The following is a 26,756-nucleotide window of genomic DNA, read 5'->3' on the forward strand; positions in this document are numbered from 1 at the left end:
GCCCCGTTGGTCCTGATTGGTCCAAAGCAGTGGCTGCCGCGGCCCCTAATTGGTGGGTTTTGGCGGGCGCTTTGGGCGTCCGTTTAATGGTGGCCGGCAGCCGGTGAAAGGTCGTTTGTCTGTCTGTCTGTTAGTCAATGTTGCCGGTGTCACCGTGCGGTGGTGTTACTGGTGGAAGTAATGTTTTGTGAAAAGGCCATAGAGCTGATCCGGGAGCTACAGCGAGCTGCGGACGGACAGTTGCCCGCTTTTAATGTGAGTACCGCAGAATGTTCAAGATAGTTTTGCTAAAAGACGCTCAATCGTATTGTTCAAGGACGCGTCCAGTGGCAACGCGTTGTCAATAATAACAACCACAACTTGTATTTGTATAGCGCCTTTAACGTAATAAAACGCCCTAAGGCGCTTCACAGCAGTGTTATAAAACAAAACAGATAAATTTGACCAGGTTTCTCCCCCTAATCGCCTGCACCCCCATCCACTAACGCCAAATGGCACGATGTCAGCACTTTGAAGTTATCGATGTCCTCTGTCTTTTCCCTTTGGTTAAAATCAGTCTCATTGGTATCAGCACGGCGTTATAGCAGCGGGAATCTTAGACGACAACAACAACGCCGACTTATCGTCCCTTCCCCTCTATTCAGAGGCTGAACTCCAGGACATAGTGGACATATTTACTGAGGCGTACGAAAGCATAGGCCTTACGCTAAACATCCATAAGACAAAAGTCCTCCACCAACCTGCCCCCGCCGCTCAGCACTGCCCCCCAGTCATCAAGATCCACAGCGCAGCCCTGGACAACGTGGACCATTTCCCATACCTCGGGAGCCTCTTATCAACAATAGCAGACATTGACGACGAGATTCAACACCGCCTCCAGTGCAGCCTTCGGCCGCCTGAGGAAGAAAGTGTTTGAAGACCAGGCCCTCAAATCTGCCACCAAGCTCATGGTCTACAGGGCTGTAGTAATACCCGTCCTCTTGTATGGCTCAGAGACATACACCATGTACAGAAATACCACCAACGATGTCTCCGCTAGATCCTACAAATCCCCTGGGAGGACAGACACACCAACATTAGAGTCTACGACCAGGCCAACATCCCCAGCATTGAAGCACTGACCACACTTGATCAGCTCCGCTGGGCAGGCCACGTTGTTCACATGCCAGACACGAGACTCCCAAAGCAAGCGCTCTACTCGGAACTCCTTCACGGCAAACGAGCCAAAGGTGGGCAGAGAAAACGTTACAAGGGCACCCTCAAAGCCTCCCTGATAAAGTGCAACATCCCTACTGACACCTGGGAGACCCTGGCCAAAGTCTGCCCTAAGTGGAGGAAGTGCATCCGGGAGGGCGCTGAACACCTCGAGTCTCATCGCCGAGAGCATGCAGAAATCAAGTGCAGGCAGCGGAAAGAGCGTGCGACAAACCTGTCCCACCCACCCCTTCCCTCAATGACTATCTGTCCCACCTATGACAGGGACTGTTGGTTCTCGTATTGGACTGTTCAGCCACCTAAGAACTCATTTTAAGAATGGAAGCAGTCTTCCTCGATTACGAGGGATGGCCTATAATGATGATTCATTGCTACCACAACTTATTGTTCTTTGGAGAAGCTTGGAAGTTGATCCGCAGGTGGCCAACATAAGAAAGACTTGCATTTATGTAGCACTTTTCATGATGTCAGGACATATGAGCAATGACGAACAAGTAAAGACCATCTGGTCCATTGAGCCTGTCTCACACAATTGTGATACCTTGTGTAATTCCTCTCTCACTCATATAGGTGATTGAAACTAGTCCAGAAGATCATGCTGGCCTTGAATTCCCTGCAGTACTTGCCTTCTGTAAGAGTTGATCTCCGCCACAGCCAGAAACAAATCCAGCTTTTGCTTAAAGGAATTCAATGAGTCTGCATCCAACACATGAAACGGCAGCTTGTTCCAAGGGTCTACTATTCTCTGGGGAAAAGACTCACCTCCTGACATCTAACATCGATCTAGCCCTATACAACTTAAATTTGTGCCTCCTGGTCCTGCCTAACTTATTTAATTGAAATAAACTGTCAACTGGAACACAATCTATTCCCTTCATTATCTTATAAACCTCAATCAGATCCTCCCCCCCCAAGTCAACGCTGCTCGAAGGTATAGAGTCCCAACTCTTTTAGCCTGTCTCGATAACTAAGATGCTTTAGACTTGGAATTAATCTGGTGGCCCACTTCTGCACCTTTTCCATAGCCTCAATCCCATGTGATGAGACCAAAACTGGACACAGTATTCCAAGTACGGCATGACTAAGGTCTTGTGCAAAGACAAAACAGTACGCCTTGTCTTGTACTTAATTGTCCTATAGATACACCCCAACACCCTATTTGCTCTAGCTATTGCTAAAGTGCTTCACAGCCAATTAAGTGTTGTCACTGTAATGTAGGAAATGCGGCAGCCAATTTGCACACAGCAAGCTCTCACAAACAGCACTGTGATAATGACCAGATAACCTGATTTTAGTGATGTTGATTGAGGGATAAATGTTGGCCAGGACACCAGGGAGAACTCCCCTGCACTTCTTCAAAATAGTGGCATGGGATCTTCTACGTCCACTCGAGAGAGAGCAGAGAAAACAATGTCCCATTTTCTTTCATTGAGGTGTTGGTCTTACTGGGATATCTCTTCCTAGATATCTGCACATTTTGGCGATATCTGCACAGTATGGAGTGTGTAGCTGATGGAAGGAGATTTGTCTATCGTCATTTAGCTGCACCAGTGGAATATGTTTGCAGATAGTACCAAATTAGCAGAGGCATTTGATTATGAGGAGGAAGTTTGGCAAATGATTTGGACCAAATGTGTAAGTGGGTAGATCAATAGCAGATGAAAGTTAATAGAAGCAAGTGTGAAGTACTACACAGGGATGCGGGGGAATGGGCAACATAGGTACGCTATGAACGGTAATGGCTAATGATGGAGCGGAGAGCGTTCTAGGATTCGCAGTAGAGTCTGCTTGTGTCTAAACACTGCAGAGCAGCAATCAACAAAGGAAATCAAAGCCTGAACTATATAGCCAAAACAGTAAAATACAAGTCACTGTTGTCAAGTTTGAGATCTGACTTAGCTATTCACTCTTAACTGTCTTAGTATGGTCACTCCTATAAGTGGTCTGAGGATCTTGCATTCCAGAGTGCCCATAGCCTAAACCAGGGGTGTAACATTAGGATCCCCTTGTGGAAAAGACATGATCGTCCGTTCTGATCACGTGTCTTTGCATGCACTTCTCCAGTCTCTTTGAAGGGGGGTGCTGAGAAGTGCCTCAAGACTACACCACCCAAGAATCATTAAGTTGCAATATTCCATTTCACTCGATCTCGCTTCTCTCCTCAAAAAAAAATGGGGAGTAGAAATGATAAATCACATACCCTGTCCCTTTCAGCTAAATGTTTTTTGACATTGCCTTTCTTTCTAAACTATTTCTAACTGCTAAAACCGACCTCCTGCATCTTGGTTTGGAGCTCTGATGCATCAATACCCGGGCGTACAATTTGCAGCCTCTTGTTTAAAACTTGACTTCGCCTGAACATGGTTTTATTTTGTTGCTGTTTGTAAATTCTGAACCCTAAAAGCCGACGGGAAAGAGAAGCCAGCATCCACATGAATAGAATCTTCCTCACCACATTGGATGTGAATAATTGTTGGCCACTTGAGACAGGATAACTAATTGCTTAACTTACCGTTGATCCTTGCTGATAGACTTGGGATCAGACAATTGGCCCTCGTTGTAGCAATTTGAAAAATATTTAGCTGTGACATCCCACAAACTGGGTTGTCTAGCTTCAATGTATCTCTTCAATGCCTGCAGTCTTTTGCATTTACAAAAATAGCTAATTTACTGTTTTAAAACACGATGCTTCAATTTCCGTGATGGAGGGACAAAGTTACAAAAATTCTGAAACATAAAACAAAGCAAGTCATGCTCAAACTGTATCATGCTTTGGTCAGACCACAGCTTGAACACCTTGTCCAGCTGTTGTCGCCTAGATGCAAGAAAATTTCAGAGCCACAATGTTGTTCCCTAGCATCAAAAGACTGACATGTGAGGTAAGAGGAGAAATTTGAGCTTTTCAGCCTTGAAAAGAAGCAACTGAGAAGTGACCTTTCAGAAATATCTATCTGAGTATACAAAACTTTACTTCCTGTTGTCATGTTTTTGCCACATTGTCAACATTTGTCCATTATAAATTTCTATGTTCACAATTTTAATGGAAACTGCTGACATAAAGTTCTTTCTCATTACAATCTTCTACCAGTGGTGACGTTGTGACGCCACTGATTTGAATCTCACAGCTCCTCAGCCTGTACGGCAGAGAAACTCCTATGGTCCAATCAATTCTACTTCTCTGCTTCCCAAACTTCCCTAAGATTTGGCCTTGATTCCAGGTGTGCAGGAGATTGATTAATAAGATAGTAAATGGTATGGCAAAGGTAGATCATTAAAATTACTAAATCAATACCGTAGAACAAGAGTACATATTCAAACTATTTAAAGGTATACTTAGGACGATATTGGGAAGTTATTCACACACACAGTCATATGATCAGTACTGATGAGGAGGGCTGTTTGACCTATTTTAGTTAATCCAGCCAGAAAGATGAAGTCATCCCCCCCCCCCCCCCCCCCCGCAATATTCAATAATTAGTTTAAATGATTACAGGGTTTTTACCACTAATACAATATCTGGAAGTCAATTCCATGTAATGATCACTCTGAAGAACTTCCTGATATCCGTCCTAAATTTGCCTTTTACTAGTTTTAACTTGTGTTGCCTTTTCCTACTCTTCCAGTTTAATTTTAAGTAACTTTCTGGTCTCACCTTTTTAAAAACCAGGTAGACATCTTATATACCTCCCTATAAAATATCTTGGATGTCTACTCTGAAAGGTACTCTAGAAATGTAAAAAAAATCTCCAGTCTTTCCTCATAGCTCAGAGCCCCAACTGGTAATCAGCCTTGTGACTCATCGCTGCACTCCAGTACTTGGAATGTCTAACTTGTGCCTGTGACCAAAAGTGGACATGGTACTCGAGGTAAGGTGTAATCAGTACTATACAGTTTGATTATTCTACTGTTTTGGCAGGAAGTCACAATGTCAACGTTTTATTAGCTTTGTTAATTGTTATACTGCATTTTTTAACCAATAAGGGAATTAAGGGTTATAGGGAGCGGACGGGTAAGTGGAGCTGAGTCCACGGCCAGATCAGCCATGATCTTGTTGAATGGCGGAGCAGGCTCGAGGGGCTAGATGGCCTACTTCTGTTCCTAATTCTTATGTTCTTATTAATGTTGGGGAAGTCCAGAACCAGTGGTCACAGTCTAAGGATAAGGGGTAAGCCATTTAGGACCGAGATGAGGAGAAACTTCTTCACCCAGAGAGTGGTGAACCTGTGGAATTCTCTACCACAGAAAGTTGTTGAGGCCAATTCACTAAATATATTCAAAAAGGAGTTAGATGTAGTCCTTACTACTAGGGGGATCAAGGGGTATGGCGAGAAAGCAGGAATGGGGTACTGAAGTTGCATGTTCAGCCATGAACTCATTGAATGGCGGTGCTGGCTCGAAGGGCCGAATGGCCTACTCCTGCACCTATTTTCTATGTTTCTATATTTCTATTGGCTGGACGTGTTGAGTCAGCCACCCATGTTGCATCATCGAGATGTGGAATGGCCTTCCAATTAGAGTAGTTGAGGTGAAAACCATAAAATTATTTTAAATACAATGGTCTTTCAGGATGGATGAACTAACTAACATGGGTCGAACGGTCTTTCTCTCTCAATAATTATCATGTGACTATAAGTGCCTGAAAGCATCAGCTAGATACTGCAAGGTGTCACATCTGCGGCACCAAGTATTTTCATCCCATCCATATAGGCTAAATTTGAACCAGATTTGAGCTGTAAAGATTCTAACTCGCTGTCACAAAAGTTAATCTCCGAACTATTAATCCGTTGGACAAGAATGAAAAATCCACGGCCCAGTGCTGCAGTGAAGCCTGTGGAGCTTTGATCTATTGAAATGTGAGCTTTGTAGCTTCCCTTCCTCTCAACTGTTCTCCTCCTGTTATGATCTCGTTGCTATTTCTTGCATCAAAGTTTTAAATCTATCCAACCAGTATGAAATTTCAATGATTTATCAAAACTTGTTCAATTTATAAATAAGCATTCTAATTAGTCTGTTCAAGGTGTCCCACTATCTTGAAGTCCACTCTCACTATCATTTTATGTTATTCCCTGCTCACAATCTACCAGTTTTTAAGACTGCACTGAGTCAGAAACAGTGGGTTGAAAAAGCTATAAAACAAAAATTGAGCCCTAGGCTCTGGAATAAGAGCTTTTGAGAGCCCTTAAATCTGAGCACCATGCCATGCAAATTTAATAAACTCTAATAAACGTCATCATTCTTGAGAGAAGATTGATAATTTAATAAAAATAGTTAATTACAAAGTAAATGACGAAGGGTCATGGTGAGCAAAGTGATTGCCAGTTTTAGGATTGCAGGATTGGGATCTCAGGATGTCCTTGCATTATGACCGTTGGTGTTTATATTGGAACCTTTTCGGGTCTGTTATTTTGTTTTGTTCAGTATTTTTCTACAAAATGGGCTGCTCTTATGCTGAAGATGATTTTTCTTTTATGCAAAAAAAACTCCATCTGCTGGACATCTGAAACAAGAAAAGTGCTGGGAACATACAACAGTGAGTATCTGTGAAGATAACAGACAAGAAATATTCTTCATTGGACCAATTCTGATGAAGTGTCTATATCTAAAATATTAACTTGTCTGTTCTCTTCGCAGATGCATGCTCTGATGAATGTTTCCAGCATATTTGTTTGTTTGTATCTAGTTTTTATCTTGCATCCTCTGTAAACCTGAGCTCATTTTAAATTCTGCTGCCCATATGCTAACTCGCACCAAGTCCCGTTCACTCCTCACCCCAGTGCTTGCTGACCTACATTGGCTCCTAGTAAGGGAGCGTCTCGATTTTAAAATTCTCATCCTTGTTTTCAAATCCCTCCATGGCCTTGCCCCTCCCTATCCCTAACCTCCTCCAGCTCTACAACCCTCCGCAATCTGTTGCGCATCCCTAATTATCATCGCACCTTGCCTTCAACTGCTGAGGCCGAAAGCTCTGGCATTCCCTCCCTAACCCTCTCTCTCTCTCTCTCTCTCTCTCTCTCTCTCTCTCTCTCTCTCCCCTCCTTAAAATCTACCCTTTTGACCAAGCTTTTGGTCACCTGTCCTAATATCTCCTTATGTGGCTCACCAAATTTTGTTTGATAACGCTCCTGCGAAGCGCCTTGGGATGTTTTACAACATTAAAGGCACTGCAAATGCAAGATGTTGTTGTAATATGTCAGTGGTTTTGGTGAGTTTATCCACAGTACAGCTAAGCCATGCAGACCAGGAGATCCTTCCATGGGCTGAGTTATGTGATCGGTCAAAAGTGACAGCAGGGAGGCTAAAACTGCCCTTAGCGTCCCTGTGTTCGGGAATGTGAAATCGGCCAGGGTACCGAATCAGAATCTAGTGACCTCTGCTGGAAATGTGCTTGTGGATTTAGGATGCAGGCAGGATTGGGTTTGGTTGTGGGTGTCTTTGCAAACGCTTGCTGTTGAGAAGCTGACAATAATGGTCGCTTGGGTGAATTATGAGAGTTGCTTGGTGCCTGTAGAGCTCAATGATTTAGACGAAGGAATTGAATGTAATATCTCCAAGTTTGCAGATGACACTAAGCTGGGTGGCAGTGTAAGCTGTGAGGAAGATGCTAAGAGGCTGCAGGGTGACTTGGACAGGTTAGGTGAGTGGGCAAATGCATGACAGATGTAGTGTAATGTAGATAAATGTGAGGTTATCCACTTTGGTGACAAAAACAGGAAGGCAGAATATTATCTGAATGGTGACAGATTAGGAAAAGGGGAGGTGCAATGAGACATCAGTCATTGAAAGTTAGCATGAAGGTACAGCAGGCGGTGAAGAAGGCAAATGGCATGTTGACCTTCATAGCAAGAGGATTTGAGTATAGGAGCAGGGAGGTCTTACTGCAGTTGTACAGGGCCTTGGTGAGGCCACACCTTGAATATTGTATACAGTTTAGGTTTCCTAATCTAAGGAAGGACATTCTTGCTATTGAGGGAGTGCAGCGAAGGTTCACCAGACTGATTCCCGGGATGGCAGGACTGACATATGAAGAAAGACTGGATCGACTAGGCTTATATTCACTGGAATTTAGAAGAATGAGAGGGGATCTCATAGAAACATAAAATTCTGATGGGATTGGACAGGTTAGATGCAGGAAGAATGTTTCCGATGTTGGGGAAGTCCAGAACCAGGGGTCACAGTCTAAGGATAAGGGGGTAAACCATTTAGGACCGAGATGGGGAGAAACTTCTTCACTCAGAGAATTGTGAACCAGTGGAATTCTCTACCACAGAAAGTTGTTGAGGCCAGTTCATTAGATATATTCAAAAGGGAGTTAGATGTGGCCCTTACGGCTAAAGGGATCAAGGGGTATGGAGAGAAAGCAGGAATGGGGTACTGAAGTTGCATGATCAGCCATGATTATATTGAATGGTGGTGCAGGCTCGAAGGGCCGAATAGCCTACTCCTGCACCTATTTTCTATGTTTACTCCAGTAAGGATTCACTACTTGGAAAAGAGATGGGGAGAAAACTATTGTACTACAAGACAAATTGAAGTAAGTGAACTTGGTGCTTTTTCACTCGAGGTGAAATCAGCTTTGGGTAGTAGCTTAAAACCAGCAGCCTGTTCTACATCTTGCCCGATTTTATCTTTTTTCATTGACTTTTGTGGGTGGTTGTAAAGCAGGTCAACTATTCGCTGTTGATGTGAAATAACAAACTGGCCTGCCATGACTTCCAAGCGTGAAGAAATAGTAGTGAAATATGTTGAGGAAAGGGTACAGAGAGGGATCAATGAACAGCTGTAATATTAGGGTTACAGTCATGTAATGATCATGTTACTGGACTAGCAATCCAAAGAGTTCACTTCCAACCGTGGCAATTTGAGAATTTAAAGTGATGCATTTAAGAGGAAAGCTAGATAAGCACATGAGGGAGAACGGAATAGAAAGATGTGCTGAAAGAATTGGATGGAGATAAAAACACTGGCACAAACCAGTTAGGCCTGTTTCTGTGCTATAAATTCTATGTATAATCATGTCCTTGTTAGATTATGTGGCATCAGTTAAAGTGGCAAATGAAGTGTATCTGGCCTTGTAGAAACTGCTGATTTACTCAAATCTAATCTATTTCTTGTAGGAGGATGGTATCAGACAAGTCCTTGAAGAGATGAAAGCCCTGTATGAACAGAACCAAACTGATGTGTAAGTTTATTTTGTGTGTGTTTCATGTGCTGGCGAGCAGATTAACTTTGAGTATAACACCGAGGTTAATCTATGAAAATGATTGTACAACTGGTTCTCAACAATAGCTTCATGTCCCCTACGAACTAGAACCTATACCTTTTCAGAAATCTATCCCAGCGGAGTTTGCGTGACCTGAAAGATTACCAATTACTTGTAGTTTCAGTGATCTGCATACTGGATTGATGCATTTCACACTATAAAACCACTCTTCACATTGGTCGAATGTAAACCTAGACCAGAGTTTTCTTTGCAAGCGAGAGGAACGGAAGTAGCTGCAGTTGCATTGAGAAATAAATTTGGTAATGTTATCAAGTCAAAATATTAAATTTAATTAGCAATGTTCATAAGGGGGTTAATAATCCTTTCACCATCTGAAGAAATGAAATCATCTGTCAATGCTGAGTCCTTTAATAATACACAGCATCCATGGTCTCCTTTCTCTTTCTCCAGCACATGCGTTCCTTCATTGAGAACTTACCCCGATCAGCATGAACTGTTTGAATCTCCTGAATTCTTCAGAGTCCTGGTTTAACCCATTAAAGTTCCTTTTTAAGTTAATCAGGCAACTGACAATTAAAATTCATCAAAAGGATCCTTTCAGTGATTTGATGCATATTTAATGGTTAGCTTAACAGAAGTCGCATGAACAGGAACAGATTGGGTTCTGGGAATCAAAATCCACACTATATTAAAAAAAAATATCCATTTCTGATTCTTATACAAATATGCAGACATACAAAATTATTAGCTAGAGATGACAATGTTTTAGTGAACAACGGGAGCCAGTTTTACAGAATACAGTAAATCTACACCTTAAAATCCGCAGTATCACCTTGGTTCTCAGCACCAGCAAGCACTTTGATTTGATTTTTTTTAACTTAAATCTCAGCATTTATGGTAGGTTTATAAGCTATCTCTGTACCTATGAGACATGCAAACTGGAATCATTCTGAAAGACAGTGCAGTCATCATCAAAACAATGTTATTGCTATGATACAACTTTGGATGCTATGTTTACATTGAAATTGGTGCTATTTCTCAATGTATCTGGACAGATATTTTTAATTAAAATATGCTCACAAACTGTTCACAGGCCAGGTTGATTTGTGATGATGAATAGAAACATAGAAACTAGGTGCAGGAATAGGCCGTTTGGCCCTTCGAGCCTGCACCGCCATTCAATGAGTTCATGGCTGAACATGCAACTTCAGTACCCCATTCCTGCTTTCTCGCCATACCCCTTGATCCCACTAGTAGTAAGGACTACATCTAACTCCCTTTTGAATATATTTAGTGAATTGGCCTCAACAACTTTCTGTGGTAGAGAATTCCACAGGTTCACCACTCTCTGGGTGAAGAAGTTTCTCCTCATCTCGGTCCTAAATGGCTTACCCCTTATCCTTAGACTGTGACCCCTGGTTCTGGACTTCCTCAACATTGGGAACATTCTTCCTGCATATAACCTGTCTAAACCCGTCAGAATTTTAAACGTTTCTATGAGAGCCCCTCTCATTCTTCTGAACTCCAGTGAATACAAGCCCAGTTGATCCAGTCTTTCTTGATAGGTCAGTCCCGCCATCCCGGGAATCAGTCTGGTGAACCTTCGCTGCACTCCCTCAATAGCAAGAATGTCCTTCCTCAAGTTAGGAGACCAAAACTGTACACAATACTCCAGGTGTGGCCTCACCAAGGCCCTGTACAACTGTAGCAACACCTCCCTGCCCCTGTACTCAAATCCCCTCACTATGAAGGCCAACATGCCATTCGCTTTCTTAACTGCCTGCTGTACCTGCATGCCAACCTTCAATGACTGATGACACCCAGGTGTCGTTGCACCTCCCCTTTTCCTAATCTGTCACCATTCAGATAATAGTCTGTCTCTCTGTTTTTACCACCAAAGTGGATAACCTCACATTTATCCACATTATACTTCATCTGCCATGCATTTGCCCACCCACCTAATCTATCCAAGTCACTCTGCAGCCTCATAGCATCCTCCTCGCAGCTCACACTGTCACCCAACTTAGTGTCATCCGCAAATTTGGAGATACTACATTTAATCCCCTCGTTTAAATCATTAATGTACAATGTAAACAGCTAGGGCCCCAGCACAGAACCTTGCGGTACCCCACTAGTCACTGCCTGCCATTCTGAAAAGAACCCATTTACTCCTGCTCTTTGCTTCATTGTCTGTCAACCAATTCTCAATCCACGTCAGCATACTACCCCCAATCCCATGTGCTTTAACTTTGCACATTAATCTCTTGTGTGGGATCTTGTCGAAAGCCTTCTGAAAGTCCAAATACACCACATCAACTGGTTCTCCCTTGTCCACTCTACTGGAAACATCCTCAAAAAATTCCAGAAGATTTGTCAAGCATGATTTCCCTTTCACAAATCCATGCTGACTTGGACCTATCATGTCACCTCTTTCCAAATGTGCTGCTATGACATCCTTAATAATTGATTCCATCATTTTACCCACTACCGATGTCAGGCTGACCAGTCTATAATTCCCTGTTTTCTCTCTCCCTCCTTTTTAAAAAAATGGGGTTACATTGGCTACCCTCCACTCCATAGGAACTGATCCAGAGTCAATGGAATGTTGGAAAATGACTGTCAATGCATCCGCTATTTCCAAGGCCACCTCCTTAAGTACTCTGGGATGCAGTCCATCAGGCCCTGGGGATTTATCGGCCTTCAATCCCATCAATTTCCCCAACACAATTTCCTGACTAATAAGGATGTCCCTCAGTTCCTCCTTCTTACTAGACCCTCTGACCCCTTTTATATCCAAAAGGTTGTTTGTGTCCTCCTTAGTGAATACCGAACCAAAGTACATGTTCAATTGGTCTGCCATTTCTTTGTTCCCCATTATGACTTCCCCTGATTCTGACTGCAGGGGACCTACGTTTGTCTTTACTAACCTTTTTCTCTTTACATATCTATAGAAGCTTTTGCAGTCCGTTTTAGTGTTCCCTGCAAGCTTCCTCTCGTACTCTATTTTCCCTACCCTAATCAAACCCTTTGTCCTCCTCTGCTGAGTTCTAAATTTCTCCCAGTCCCCGGGTTTGCTGCTATTTCTGGCCAATTTGTATGCCACTTCCTTGGCTTTAATACTATCCCTGATTTCCCTTGATAGCCACGGTTGAGCCACCTTCCCTTTTTTATTTTTACGCCAGACAGGGATGTACAGTTGTTGTAGTTCATCCATGCGGTCTCTAAATGTCTGCCATTGCCCATCCACTGTCAACCCCTTAAGTATCATTCGCCAACCTATCCTAGCCAATTCACGCCTCATACTTTCAAAGTTACCCTTCTTTAAGTTCTGGACCATGGTCTCTGAATTAACTGTTTCATTCTCCATCCTAATGTAGAATTCCACCCTATTATGGTCACTCTTCCCCAAGGGGCCTCGCACAACGAGATTGCTAATTAATCCTCTCTCATTACACAACACCCAGTCTAAGATGGCCTCCCCCCTAGTTGGTTCCTCGACATATTGGTCTAGAAAACCATCCCTTATGCACGCCAGGAAATCCTCCTCCATCGTATTGCTTCCAGTTTGGTTAGCCCAATCTATATGCATCTTAAAGTCACCCATGATAACTGCTGCACCTTTATTGCATGCACCCCTAATTTCCTGTTTGATGCCCTCCCCAACATCACCACTACTGTTTGGAGGTCTGTACACAACTCCCACTAACGTTTTTTGCCCTTTGGTGTTCTGCAGCTCTACCCATATAGATTCCACATCATCCAAGCTAATGTCCTTCCTAACTATTGCATTAATCTCCTCTTTAACCAGCAATGCTACCCGACCTCCTTTTCCTTTTATTCTATCCTTCCTGAATGTTGAATACCCTTGGACGTTGAGTTCCCAGCCCTGATCATCCTTCTAATACTTGGCTTCTAATTGTGTCTCGTAGTTTGTGTACCGGTTGAACAATTTATTTTTCAGGCAAGGTCAAAATATTCAGGTCACAAGACAGAATGTAGCTGTTCAGCATCTACTTTCTCAATAATTTGTGTTACTGGGGGCGTTGTGACTGTTCCAGCAGACTCTGGGAATAGTTTTTTTTAAAGCTATACGTCTACAATTTTCTTTATTGCCAAGGCAACTAATGTTTTCATCAAAAACTGGATGGATTTGTAGGATTTGATCCCTAATACATCGGTGAAAATCCTGGAACCCCCGCCCCCTATCCCTGCTGTAATAAAAACAGAATTTGAATTGTTCAGCTAATAGTTCTTGCTTATTAGCTCCTTACTATATTTTGACAGAGTTTTTATATCTTGATATTTTCTTCAATTTGTACTTTATAAAGTTCTGACCATTTCTTAAGTAGTTGAATCTCATTAAGTATTTTGAAGGCTAGTTCTGAAATTAGTTCCCTTGGCTATAATGCTCAGTCCGAATGCAATGCTTAATCCAGACAGTGTGATGCTCCACTGTTGGGGACAAGTGAAACACTTCGATTTGCTCCACATTAGCCGAGGAGCAGTCACTACGGTAAGTGACATTGCCATTCTCCACATGTTTAACTGCAGCCAAGGGAGGCGCTGAGACTGATGGTAATATATTTCACTCTGACCTTCATCTGCCACTGTCACTGAGGGAATATACCCGTGACAAGACAAGTGTACAACTCGGGCAGCGTTTTAATTTGGTAAAGACTCTTCAGCACTTGAAACACATTACTGAACCGGACACATGCTTCTGATAATTCTAAACCTTCTACGTTAAATTATTTTTGCATTTAATGAACAAGTTAAAATATTTATTTCTTTTTTTTTGCAGAAATGAGGCTAAATCTGATGGAAGGACAGACTTAATTCCAACAATCAAGTTTCGTCACTGCTGTTTGCTGAGGAATAAACGCTGCGTTTTAGCATACCTGTATGTCCCAGTGTATTACTTGTACTGAAGGAGGGGGGGTCCTGGGGTTTGTACTCTTGGCATCAGATTGGTTTCTAATATTCAGTTCTCCAATGTAAATATCTGTCATCATGAGGAAACCACCTTGGCACAACTTGCTGCTTTATTTCCAGATATAAAGCGCCTTGGGAAGTTTTACTACGTTAAAGCCGCTATATAAATAAGTTATTATATAAAGGCACCACAAAGCATCGGCCACTGTCCAAACACTTCCCATTTTATTCATGTTGGATATAATTAATGACAAACACTTAAATGTTAATTTATTCCTTCTGCACTTTGGTTAGATTAGTGACTGTTAATGAGGCATTATGAGCCGATGGAACAAGACCTGCGACTAAGAGACCATCCTCCAACAGATTATTTTAAAATCTCTTCTCTTTCCCCTGCCCCCCTTTTTTTTTTACCTAGGATATACAGCACAGAAACAGGCCATTAGCCCAACCAGTCCATGCTGCGTTTATGCTCTGCTCTAGCCTCTTCCTGTTTTTCCTCATCTAAATCTATCAGCATAACCCTCTATTCCCTTCTCCCTCATATGCTTGTCTATCCTCCCCTTAATTGCATCTATACTAATCACTTCAACCACTCCCTATGGTACAGAGTTCCACATTCTCACCACTCTTGGATAAAGAAGTTTCTTCTGAATTCCCTATTGGATTTTTTGGTGACAATTTTATATTGATGGCCTCTAGTTTTGATCTTCCCCACAAGTGGAAACATTCTCTCTGTATCCACTCTATCAAAACCTTTCATCATTTTAAAGATCTTTATTAGATCATCCTTAGCCTTTTTTCAAGTGAAAAGATACCCAGCCTGTTCATCCTTTCCTGATACGAATTCCCTCGCATTTCTGGTATCATTCTTGTAAATCTTCTTTGCTCCCTCTCCAGTGCATCTATATATCCTTTTTATAATATGGCGACCAGAATTGTATGTAGTCTAACCAAGTTTTGATATAGGTTTAACATAATTTCCTATTTTTCAATTCTATCCCTTTAGAAATAAACCCTAGTGCTTGGTTTTTTTTATGCCTTGCTAACCTGTGTTGCAACTTTCGGTGATTTTGTATATTTGTACTCCGAGATCCCTTTGTTCTTCTACCCTACCGAGACTCTCCCCCTCAAAGTAACAATCTTCTGTCCAATTAATATCGGTAGTTGAAATCCCCCATGATTATTCTTGTGTTTTTTCCCTAATTTGTTTGCATATTTTGTCCTCCACCTCCCTTCCACTATTAGGTGGTATGTAGACTACACCTATCATCTTTTATCTCTAACATATGGATTCTATTTTTGTCTTGTTAATAGCTGCGTCACTTTTTTTCTATTGCCATTATGTTATCCCTAACAAGTATAGCTACTCCACCTCCTTTTTCCCTCTTTATCTTTTCTAAATATCTTATACCCTGCAATGTTTAATTCCCATTAATTTTAGGAAGTGGCTTTTGCTAAGGTACAGTTCCATGGGCATGCTCTTGTGCCTTGTTCTAATAGCAATATTCCATGTATAAGCCTAGCCTGCGACAAATTACATTTATATAGCTGTCCCTCTTATAAAAGGAATGTGTTGACTGTTTTTAAGAGATGGACACTGAACAGGAAAATGTAGAGTTTGAGGGGAATACTGAAAATCTGGTCAGAGATGGATTTTTACGAGACTTGAAAGCGGGGAGAAGCCGTAATTAGGTGGAGTGGATTTAGGGGAGAATTTGAGATTAGTGACTGCAAGATCAGTGTCCAACATTGGAACAGGGAACAAGTCCTAATAGTGAGTCAGAGGACTCACTATTAGCGCTTGTAGGGTATGGACTGCAGGCGACCATTGCTGTGAAGCAATGAAGGGATCCAGACATTGATTCAGTGGGATACGCGGAGCCAGTAGAACATGGCTAGAATATGGACCAGACTTCTGGATTAACTGCCACAAATGAAAGTGAAAGTGAAGGCCAGTGAGAGCCTTTGAGCAATCAATCTTTGAACTAATGAAAGCATGAATTAGTGTTTCAGCAACGATGGGCAATATATCATGAGGGTATCCTCATATGATATCCACACTGCACACTTTTTCTACCAGGAATTATTGGATAGTAAGATTATGGGGAAAGAGACAAAGCCAACCTAATCTGTGTGTTGTTTTCAGGTGTCATTGTTGAATGAAAGTCTTTTCAAAAGTTTGTATGTGTCATTGTTACCTTTTGTAAAATCCGGTGAAGAGAATCCAGTGCCAACAACTTGGATTTTTATAGCACCTTTTAAGATAGTAAAATGTCCCAAGGTGTTTCACAGGACCGTAATCAGACAGAAATGGACTCCAAACCAAAGAAGGGGGCTTTGGGACAGATGTAGATTTTAAGGAGTGTCTTAGAGGAGAGAGGGAATTCCAGAGCTGAGTGCTAGGCAGCTGAAAGTACAGTCGCTGATGGTGGGGCATTCCCAAGAGGCCAGAGTTGGAGGGCTGGATGAGGTTACAGAGGGGTGTCCAGACTTCAAGACGGCAGTGAGGTGCTTCAGTTGGCAGCAATGTTTCTGGGAAAGGGAGGGGGGAAATCAGCCAGGGTATCCACTCCTGATTACCATGCACTGACTGCCCTGGAGGTATTTGTGTGCTGATGTCAGGCAAGCACAGGATCAGGCCCCACAGTTAAATAGCCTGCCAACGTCCACTGCAGATGAATGAGCGAGATAATGGGTGGCCGAGGCCTGTGGGGAGCCAGTATGAATAGCTGCCTTCAGAAGAGAAGTGAAGGGGGGAAAAAATAGAGGAAAGGGATCAAACTTAAAAAAAAATTAACCTGTTTTCTCCTCAACAGATATGACCGTTTATTGCGGATTCGATCGTTGAGGTGGGAATATGGAAGTGTTCTACCGTCAGGAATCCGGTTCCATTTTGCTGCTGAGGAAGTAAGGCTACTTTAAAACAGATTGTCAAGAACCTAAAAATGTGGGAATGAGGAAAAGCCATTCAGCCCATCCAACTCCCTGTCCTAAGCCCTTTTTGTGTAGCGTTGGCTAATTTAATTTTGCATTTTCATAGAACCAAGGAGATTTCAGCATAGGAGGCCATTCATATCTGTGCCTGTGCTAGCTCCACATCATAGCTATTTGCTCTAATTCCAGTTCCCTGTTCTTATCCCAGGACCTTTTTTAATATTTCCCCTCTTAAGTGTTCCCTTTAGCTGCTCACAGCAACAAGTTCCATATTCTGATCAACCTTTGTGTGGAAATGTGTCTTGATGTTTTATCATGCTAATCTTAAATTCACACCCTTTGTTAGTGATTCACTGACCAGCAGAAATAATCTTTCACTATTTACCTTCTTAAACCCTTTCAAAACTTTGAACACTCCTTTTTGTAATTGCCCCCCCTCAATCTAGTAATTACAGTCCCAGCTTTTCAATTCTTTCATCCCTGGTATCATCCTAGTAACTCCACATTGCACCTTTTCCATTCCTCCAATATCCTTTCCTCAACGACTTGCATGTACATTGCACCGTTAACGTGTTAGAACATCGCAAGACGCTTCAGAGATGCGGGGGTGGTGGGGGGATGCCAAGCCATATAAGGAGATATTAGGACAAGTGACCAAAAGCTTAGTCGGAGGTAGGATTTGAAGAGTGTCTTAAAGGAGATGGGAGAGGTTTAGGGAGGGAATTCCAGAGAGTGGGATCTGGGCAGCTGAAGGTATGGTCTCGAAAGAAGATGGAAAATACACACGAGGCCGAAGTTGGAAGGGAGAGTTGTCGGGCTGGAGGAGGTTACAGAGATGGAGGGATTTAAACGCAAGGATGAGAATTTTAAATTTGAGCCATTGGGCAACCAGGAGCCAGTCAGAAAGGACAGAAATGATGGGCGACTGGGACTTGGTGTGGGCTAGGATACAGGCAGCAGAGTTTTGGATGCGGTAGAGTTCATGGACAGTGGAGGATGGAAAACCAGCCTGGATAACATTGGAATAGTTGTGTCTGGAGGTGATAATGGCAGGGAAGCTGGACTGAGATGGGAACAGAGGCGAGCAATGATGTGTAATGGGCGGTGAGGATATGGGGTTGAGCACTCGGGTTGGGATCAAAATTGGGAACAATCTGGTTCAAGCTGAGACAATGACAAGAGTGCAGGTTTTGTGGCAGGCATGAAGGTGATGGCTTCGGTCCCAACGTGTAGCTGGATGTTCGTCGAGCAGCTTGTCGGACAAGGGTCGATGGAGCAGTTGAGAGAGGTGGAGCTGGGTGTCGGCATCATACATGTGGAATGTGACCCTCCTGTCTGGATGATGTCGCCTAGGGGCAGTATGTAAAGGAGGGGACCAAAGATGGATCCTTGGGGGAATCTAGAGGGTGTGAAAGTTGGTCAAACAACATTGTCACTCGGGCCAGACGTAGTATCTTGGCCACACATGCTTCCAGTAATTTTCCATCAACCCTACTTAATCCATGTTGTACATTCTTTTACCTCACTGGAATTCACCTTATCTCTTTTACTCCTAACAAGTAGTGCCTGGTCTGATACCAAGGGCCCATTTCACACTGTGTCTCTCGTCTTGGATGGTGCCCAGACTACCTCACTTTAATCTATCAAATGGGTACCTTAACTCCAATGATCTGCCTTAATTTATATTTCTTTATACTAACTATAGTTCAAATATCTTTGTAATTAGTTTTGTTGAACGAACTCTAATTTCTACTCTGCATGTTATTTAACAATTTGACCTTCACTAGCAGCCTGTGGCAGCTTGTTACCTGAGCCTAGTCAAAACTGCTTTTGCGTACATTTGAGCAGCCTCTAACCATGCCCACAGAGAATCATGGGTAAGATTAAGAACATAAGAAATAGGCTCAGGAGAAGGCCATTTGGCCCATTGAGCCTGCTCCGCCATTCAATAAGATCATGGCTGATCTGATCATGGACTCAGCTCCACTTCCCTGCCCGCTCCCCATAACCCTTTATTCCCTTATCACTCAAAAATCTGTCCATCTCCGCCTTAAATATATTCAATGACCCAGCCTCCACAGCTTTCTGGGGCAGAGAATTCCATAGGTTTACAATCCTCTGAGAGAAGAAATTTCTCCTCATCTCTGTTTTAAATGGGCGGTCCCTTATTCTGAAACTATGTCCCCTAGTTTTAGTTTCCCCTATGAGTGGAAATATCTTCACTGCATCCACCTTGTCGAGCCCCCTCATTATCTTATATGTTTCGATAAGATCACCTCTCATTTTTCTGAACTCCAATGTGTATAGGCCCAACCTACTCAACCTATCTTCTCTTTATCTACCCTGCTAGTTACATCCTCAAAAAACTCGGGCAGAAATTCCGAGGAGGACTTCCTGCGGGCAAATCAATAAAGAATAGAAATAAAATGCGCACTTGCCCGCTGGAACTCCCGATCCACAAGCCTCCTCTCCCTGCGAAGTGCAGCGCGTGCACATTGGGACATCCGCAGGAGTCACGTGTGCCTGGACACCCAGTCACAGGTAAGTATTTTCTCATTCATTGTAATAGAAGATTCGTAAGTTACGAAACCCCTATTACTATGAATGAGAAAAACCCCAAAACACACACAATACATAAAACATTTCAAAAAACACCTCGCACAATAAACTAATAGAAATTACATGTTTTTTAAAGAAAATAAATTACTGATTTTTTTTTTTAAAGTTAGAGTTTGGGGTTTAAAATAACATAATCTGAATGGGCAGGGTTCTAACATAAATGTGTTAAATTTTTATTTGAATCATGTTTTTTCTATGTTTTTAAACTCTTATGCCTGTAACAGTAGGCTATGCACCTGCTTTTTCAGGCACAAGAGCTTTGAGGACATTTGTCGTGCAAGATATGGATAAATAGCCCAAACTTCCACGTACAACTGTCCTCGCTCCTGATCTGTGGATCATCTGTCAAGCTCCAGCTTGACGGATCGGAAAACCGGCTTTTCCGATGCCTTCCCGGGTCCGTAGAAACTTTGTGCTGGCCTGGGACGTCGGAAATTCTGCCCCTATAGTTCCCTTTCATAAAACCATGTTGACTCTGCCTAATCATGTTATGATTATCTAAGTGCCCTGATCCAATTCCTTAACAATGAATTCCAACATTTTCCTGATGACTGATATCAGGCTAACTGGCCTGTAGTTCCCTGTTTTCTCTTTCCTTCCTTTCTTGAATAGCGGGGTTACACTTGCTACCTTCCAATCCGCTAGGACTGTTCTAGAATCTAGGGAATTTTGAAAGATCAAAACCAATGCATCCACTATCTCTGCAGCCACCTCTTTTAGAATCCTAGGATGTAGGCCGTCAGGTCCAGTAGGATGTAGGATGAGTAGATGTGGCCGTTGGAAGTATTTCCTCCCTGATACACACCGCCCCCCCTCCCCCAGTACTCTGTTGTGACCAGGGAAGAACTAGTAAAATCTGCTGAGTTAGAGCATTCAAGTGAAGATTTATGTTACCATTTCATGTTTTGGTTCTTCTGGTGAGTCCAGCACTGTGGTTGTTTGGACAGTGGTTTAAACATTTCTATATATTACGCTGCAAGTGTCACAATGATGAAAGATCTGGTTGAACCAGACTGTTTGCAACATTGGCGTTCTATGCCGAGTTCCCGACCCCATATCATCGCCATCATCCATCACCAAGACTGCCTACTTTCACCTCTGTAACATCACCCGTCTCTGCCCCTGTCACCTCTCATCTGCTGAAACCCTCATCCGTGCTGTTGTTACCACTAGACTCAACTATTCCAGTGCTCTCACCTTGCACGCTGGGTAAACTTGAGCTAATCCAAAACTCTGCTGCCTGTATCCTAACTCACCAAGTCCCGTTCACCCATCACCCCTGTGCTCGCTGACCTACATTCGTTCTTGGTCTGACAACACTTTGAATTTAAAGTTTTCATCCTTGTATTCAAATCCCTCCATGGCCTCGCCCCACTCTCTCTGTAATCTCCTCCAGCCCCACAACCTCTCGAGAACACGACATTCCTCTACTTCGGACGTCTTGTGCATCCCCAATTTTCTTCGCACAACCATTGGCAGTCATGCCTTCAGCTGCCACGGCCCTAAGCTTTGGCATGCCTTCCCTAAACCTCTACACCTCTCTACCTCTTGCTCCTTCTTTAAAACGCTCCTTAATACCTACCACTTCACCTGTCCTAATATCTCCTTATGTGGTTTGATAATCGCTCCTGTGCAGCACCTGGGGACATTTTACTGCATTGAAGGTGCTTTATACATGCAAGTAATTGTTATTCAGTTTTCATAATTCCACATTAAAGGGTACGGTAGTGTAGTGGTTATGTTATTGGACTAATAATCCAGAGAACATGAGTTCTCGTGTGAGTTAACCCAACTGATTCACTCCTGTCCTTTAGGGAAGGAAACCTGCCGTCCTTACCCGGTCTAGCCTATGTGACTCCAGCCCCACATCAACGTGGTTGACTCTTAACTGCCTTCTGAGGTGGCCTAGCAAGCCACTCAAACTGCTACAAAAAAGAAAATTGCAGTGGTTCAAGGTGGCCTGCTCCCACCACCTTGAGGACAACTAGGGATGGGCAGTACATGCCAGCCTTACCAGCGACCACCCCCTCATATCCCGAGAATGAATTAAATGACCATCACTAAAAACTAGTGGAGCAAAGCAGAACTTTTGAATTTGTTTAAAAAGTTGTCTTTTTGTTTCTCCTAACAAGTAAAATGTCCGAATGTTGATTTTCGGAGTGTCCCAATGCAAAGGATTCACTTTGCAGGGTACTTTTGCGCTCAGCACTGCTATTCCTTGAATTATTCAGTTTCAGGAGTTCCTTTGCATCAGCTTTGATTCTTTCTTCACTGCAGACAGAATGGTTCAACCAGTACAAAAAGTCACTTGCCACTTACATGAGGTCCATTGGAGGAGACGAAGGGCTGGACATAACTCAAGATATGAAACCTCCAAAAAGTCTGTTTATCGAGGTAAGTATTGTAACTTGAGGTTTAGTGCTCAGTGCACACAGGTCACCCTTGGATGTTTATAGGGATGTTGGTCCATTCAGCTCCTGAAGTGTATGAGACATCCATTTCTAATAAAATAAGATGCTGCGTTGTCTAGTGAACTGATTCATCAGAATTCTTGAATGAATCTGCGTGTAAAGCAACGACCAGTCTAATCAATTTTATGGTTTTGTCACTTAAATGACACTTCCCTCCTGGAACATTTTTCTCAAGCTCCAGTGTCTCCCATATTCTGAGGAAGGGTCGTCGACCTGAAACATTAACTCTTGTTTCTCTCTCCACAGACGCTGCCTGACCTGCTGAGATTTCCAGCATTCTGTTTTTATTTCAGATTTCAGCATCCACCGTATTTTGCTTTCGTCTCTATTAACTCAATTTCAGTTCAAAGCATGTGGTTATTCCTTAATGTCAGGCAACTTGTATATATTCTTTATTATGATACTATTATATTGTTAACTTTCTCCCCCTCCTGCGGTCTCCGCATGTTACATATTTGTGTGGATCGGTGACTTAGTCCCGGGTCTTTGCTACAGCCATTCTGACTAATGCTGTGCTGCCCCCTCAATGCACTGTGCCAAGCTCGTGCCCAGTGTCTCCTTACTATGATACGGCCAACATTGATAACTCGCCGTGCAGTTGTGAACTCGTGTACCATGCGGTGCCAGAATTTGATTTTATACAATTTATTCCCATTATACAGGGTGGAGAATGATTTAGGCAGCCATTCATTGATCAATTTGTTTCCTTTTTTAGATTTTCTTTTTGTAAGAAAAACTATTTCAATAAACAAGGAACAGGAATTACTGCAGATCGCTAACGTTCACCAATCACCCCTGTGCTCGCTGACCGACATTGGCCCAGTCCAGCACCTTGTGTTCAAATCCTTCCATGGTCTTGCCCCTCCCTATCTCTCTAACCTCCTCCAGCCCCACAATCCTCAGAACTCTGCGTTCCTCCAACTCTGGCCTCCTGTACATCCCCGAGTTCCTTCTCCCCACCATTGGCAGATGTGTCTTCTGCTGCCTAGTCCCTAAACTCTCTCTTTCTCTCCCTAAACCTCATTGACTCTTTCTCCTGGAGATGCTCTTTAAAGCCTGCCTCTTTGACCAAGCTTTTGGTCACCTGTCCCAATATCTCCTTGTAGCTCGGTGATTGCTCCTGTGATGTGCCTTGGGACATATTACTACATAAAGGTACTATGTAAATGCAAGTTGTTGTGTGCAATTTGTGAATTTTCTTTCCCCCCTGCAGGTGAGGTGTTTAAAAGATTACGGCGAATATGAAATTGATGATGGTACTACAGTGCTTTTGAAAAAAAACAGCCAGGTAATACTTGAGACTGCTTTCTGCAAACCTTGCTCTGTAAATTCCTTTTCCCCTTCTCCCACCACAGGTAGATTTTGGAATAAGAGGGTCTGTGGTCTGTGTTTGGAACATATTTGTGGCAAATGTTAGGAAGTGTGTGTTTGAGAACATGCTCTGGCTACTTCCATTTTAAGCAGAGTGGTAGAAAATGGATCACCTTGATGAGCAGGAAAAGTCACCAAAAAACATTGGTGTAGATAATGGAAAATATTTATTTTTCTGGCACCTAGTATCCACATTAAATATTCACAGGGTAGATCAGAGTGAAGCTCTTCCTGATCCACCTCCATATTAACATCCTTCCCTGTACCAGTGTGAGAATTTTCACTTCTGTCTACTGCTAGTGTGTCTAACATTCCATGTTGTAAAATTTATAGATTGGATTCGAGTCTCAATTAGCATTTTTTTGTCATTCCAAAAACTCGATTTACAGAATTTTTACCACTAGAGGTCTCTCTATGCCTGACCAATTTTCTCTCTATTCTCCTGATTCTTGGTATCTGTAACCTATTTTCACAATGTGAGTTCCTGATTGGCTACAATCACCAGAAGATGTGGCCTAGCAAAATACTCTTCACATTAAGGAAATCCAAGGATTTGGGTCACATACATGGAGTTGTTGTACACATTCTTTCTTGCTCTCCACCAGAAGAAAAGTAAATACTTTGTTAATGTTATTTGTATTGTTTTCTTTCAGCATTTTATGCCCAGATGGAAGTGTGAACAATTAATTCGTCAAGGAATCTTGGAACACGTGCTGTCCTGAAAATACCAGTTTGAAGAAAACCACCATTTGGTCTTGTTACTTTAGCTTGCTTGGTCTATTGCTTTGATGTGTATTGTCTGTATCGTGTAGACTTTAAGCTAAAATATGATTTACCTGTGAACGTCACCCTTGCTAGTTTGACAGCACATTGAAAAATTCCTCAACTGTTGGCTTTAATCACACGGATTCTCCTTTATGTAGAAAGTGTAGTTGTTGGGGAAAGGTTCACAAGCTTTGCGTGTTCATGTTTAAGACGGCAGAGGAATATCAAAGCCTTGTAGATTTTAGGCAGTGGAATAAGGAAACTTGCTGCTCAGTGATTCGTAGTTTAACTTTTGCTTCAGACTAGTTGTTGGTCTTTGTCAGTCACTACAATTACAAATGGAAAAAAGATAGGGTATGTGGATATTTACAAAGCACAATTGTGCTCTGGGAGCACGCAACTCAGCACTGGTCTGCTGTAGCTGTATGAACCTGAAGTGAGACTGCATACTTAAACTGGGGGAGGGGAGCAAGTGACTGAATATTGCAACCTTAGACAAACAATACCCTTTAATCCAAATCAATTTAAATAATATATTTTGATTTTATAAAATGTTTTCATCAAAATGGTATCAGTCAGTTAAATAGAACCTGAGTTTCTGTACAGCATGGTCAGCATTTACAAATTGTCTTATCAAATAACTGAACATTTGTACAGTTTTCATAACTGTACATTTTATATATTATACAGGAGCAATCAACTACTTCAGTAAAAAAAAATCAAGGACATTATGCAAGATCTCACATACATGATGAAGAAGCCACTGAAAAGGTTCTACCACACTCATGCAGTTATTCCCTGGAAACACATCAGACTTGATTTATTGAGTGGGAGAGTTTGTAATCTATATGTATAAACAATTGTCCTACTCAGCACTAGAGTCAGTGCCCTCGATCAGGGGCATCTAACTAATTGGAGCAATGAATTGTAATTTTGTTTCACAGCTAGCAAGTGGATCACTTTTGATTGTCAGGCAGAATCACTATTAAACAAGGAGCCCATATGGTTCCTCATCCATTCCATTCCTCTCACCCTGACTTTCACAAATAGGAGACTAAGAAAAGGGAAACAGTAGGGGAGCAGCACTAGGTGAGGTGAGGGGCAGGTTAGAAACAGCAACACTGGGGTGTAGACAGGTTACAGTCACAAGTAGCATTGAATGTTCGATCAGTAGCCTCTCCTGCTGCTGGCACGAATTCTATTAATGAAAAAACTGCCAGCAGAAACAACTGAACTGACAACAGGGAAATTAAATCTATTTATGCTTTTCGCCCTCCCATCTAACATGCTAATCTATCTCTGGATAGCATTCCCCTGCAGTACAAGTCACAGCCTTCAGGAGAGAAGGGATAGAAAATAAACAATTCCAAACTATTTGTTTATAAATAAATCTGTAAGCCCTCCCCTCTCCAGCATTGCAAGATTGAGGTTTAAAAAATCTCAATAGAATATCAAGACAGAACGTGACTTTTTAGTTGGTTATTTTGTTGATTTTACAGGGCTAATTACATTGGAATGAAACACTATATATATTTAAGTGCCACAGCCACCATTAGGAAAGTGAGGCTGGAGCAATTTTTCTCAGTAGTCTATTCAAAGCTGCAATTTTCTCGTCCAGCAAGAAGTTCTTTTTCTCAGCGCCCTTCTGCCGCTGCTCCGTAATCTGCAACGCTTTCATCAACTGGGCGTTCTCCACATACAAGTCCTTCAACATCAAGTCAGACTTGGCATTCTTGGCAAACTGCAGGCCAAAAAATGCAAATCAATTCTTCACCATCAAAAACTTGCATTTATAATAGTGCCTTCAATGTAGTAAAACAGCCCAAGACACTGCACAGGAACAGTAGACAAAATTTAACACCAAGCCACACAAGGAGCTTAGGTAACCAAAAGCTTGATTGGAGAGGTTGGTTTTAAGGAGTGTCTTATAGGTGGAGAGAGGTTTAGGAAGGGAATTCCAGAACTTGAGGCATTGGCAGCTGAAGGCACAGTTGCCAATGATGGAGCAATTAAAGTTTTGGATGTGCAGAAGACCAGAATTGGAGGAGCAGAGAGATGACAGTTGTCGGGCTGGAGGAGGTTATGGAGAGATTTGAAAACAAGGATGAGAATTGTAAAATCAAGGCGTTGCCTGGTCAGGAGCCAATGTGGGTCAGCAATCTTTAACAGTGCATCTGTCTCAATTACAGTCTGGCCAAACAAATGCCGGAATTTATTATAGCAGA

At 42.4% G+C, this 26,756-nt stretch overlaps 2 protein-coding genes across 8 annotated transcripts in view; one reads left to right on the plus strand and one right to left on the minus strand.

The window, feature by feature from the left end:
* The first annotated feature begins 68 nt into the window (after positions 1-68).
* Positions 69-25,134, plus strand: gins1 (GINS complex subunit 1 (Psf1 homolog)). Its single transcript, XM_070890060.1, has 7 exons — positions 69-255; positions 9,330-9,394; positions 14,238-14,336; positions 17,188-17,278; positions 22,202-22,318; positions 23,609-23,683; positions 24,420-25,134. The coding sequence occupies exons 1-7, from the start codon at positions 181-183 to the stop codon at positions 24,486-24,488; spliced, it is 591 nt and encodes a 196-aa protein (XP_070746161.1). The 5' UTR covers positions 69-180; the 3' UTR covers positions 24,489-25,134.
* Positions 23,923-26,756, minus strand: part of ninl (ninein-like) — a 148,453-nt gene continuing 145,619 nt past the window's right edge. For 6 of the 7 annotated variants that reach the window (XM_070890052.1, XM_070890056.1, XM_070890054.1 and 3 more), the window contains one exon: positions 23,923-26,272. In XM_070890052.1, the coding sequence (XP_070746153.1) occupies positions 26,084-26,272 (189 nt within the window). In that variant the 3' untranslated portion in view covers positions 23,923-26,083. The remainder of the gene's footprint in view (positions 26,273-26,756) is intronic. The other variant, XM_070890057.1, reaches the window with a different exon arrangement.

The sequence above is a fragment of the Pristiophorus japonicus genome, chromosome 9, assembly GCF_044704955.1.
Source record: "Pristiophorus japonicus isolate sPriJap1 chromosome 9, sPriJap1.hap1, whole genome shotgun sequence".
Lineage (NCBI taxonomy): Eukaryota > Metazoa > Chordata > Chondrichthyes > Pristiophoridae > Pristiophorus > Pristiophorus japonicus.

Bases quoted from the DNA above. Each gene is read 5' to 3' on its own strand.
- gins1 (XM_070890060.1), top strand. From the start codon at position 181: ATGTTTTGTGAAAAGGCCATAGAGCTGATCCGGGAGCTACAGCGAGCT. The intron at 256-9,329 runs GTGAGTACCGCA...TATTTCTTGTAG, and splicing joins GACAGTTGCCCGCTTTTAAT to GAGGATGGTATCAGACAAGT. The intron at 22,319-23,608 runs GTAAGTATTGTA...TCCCCCCTGCAG, and splicing joins CAAAAAGTCTGTTTATCGAG to GTGAGGTGTTTAAAAGATTA.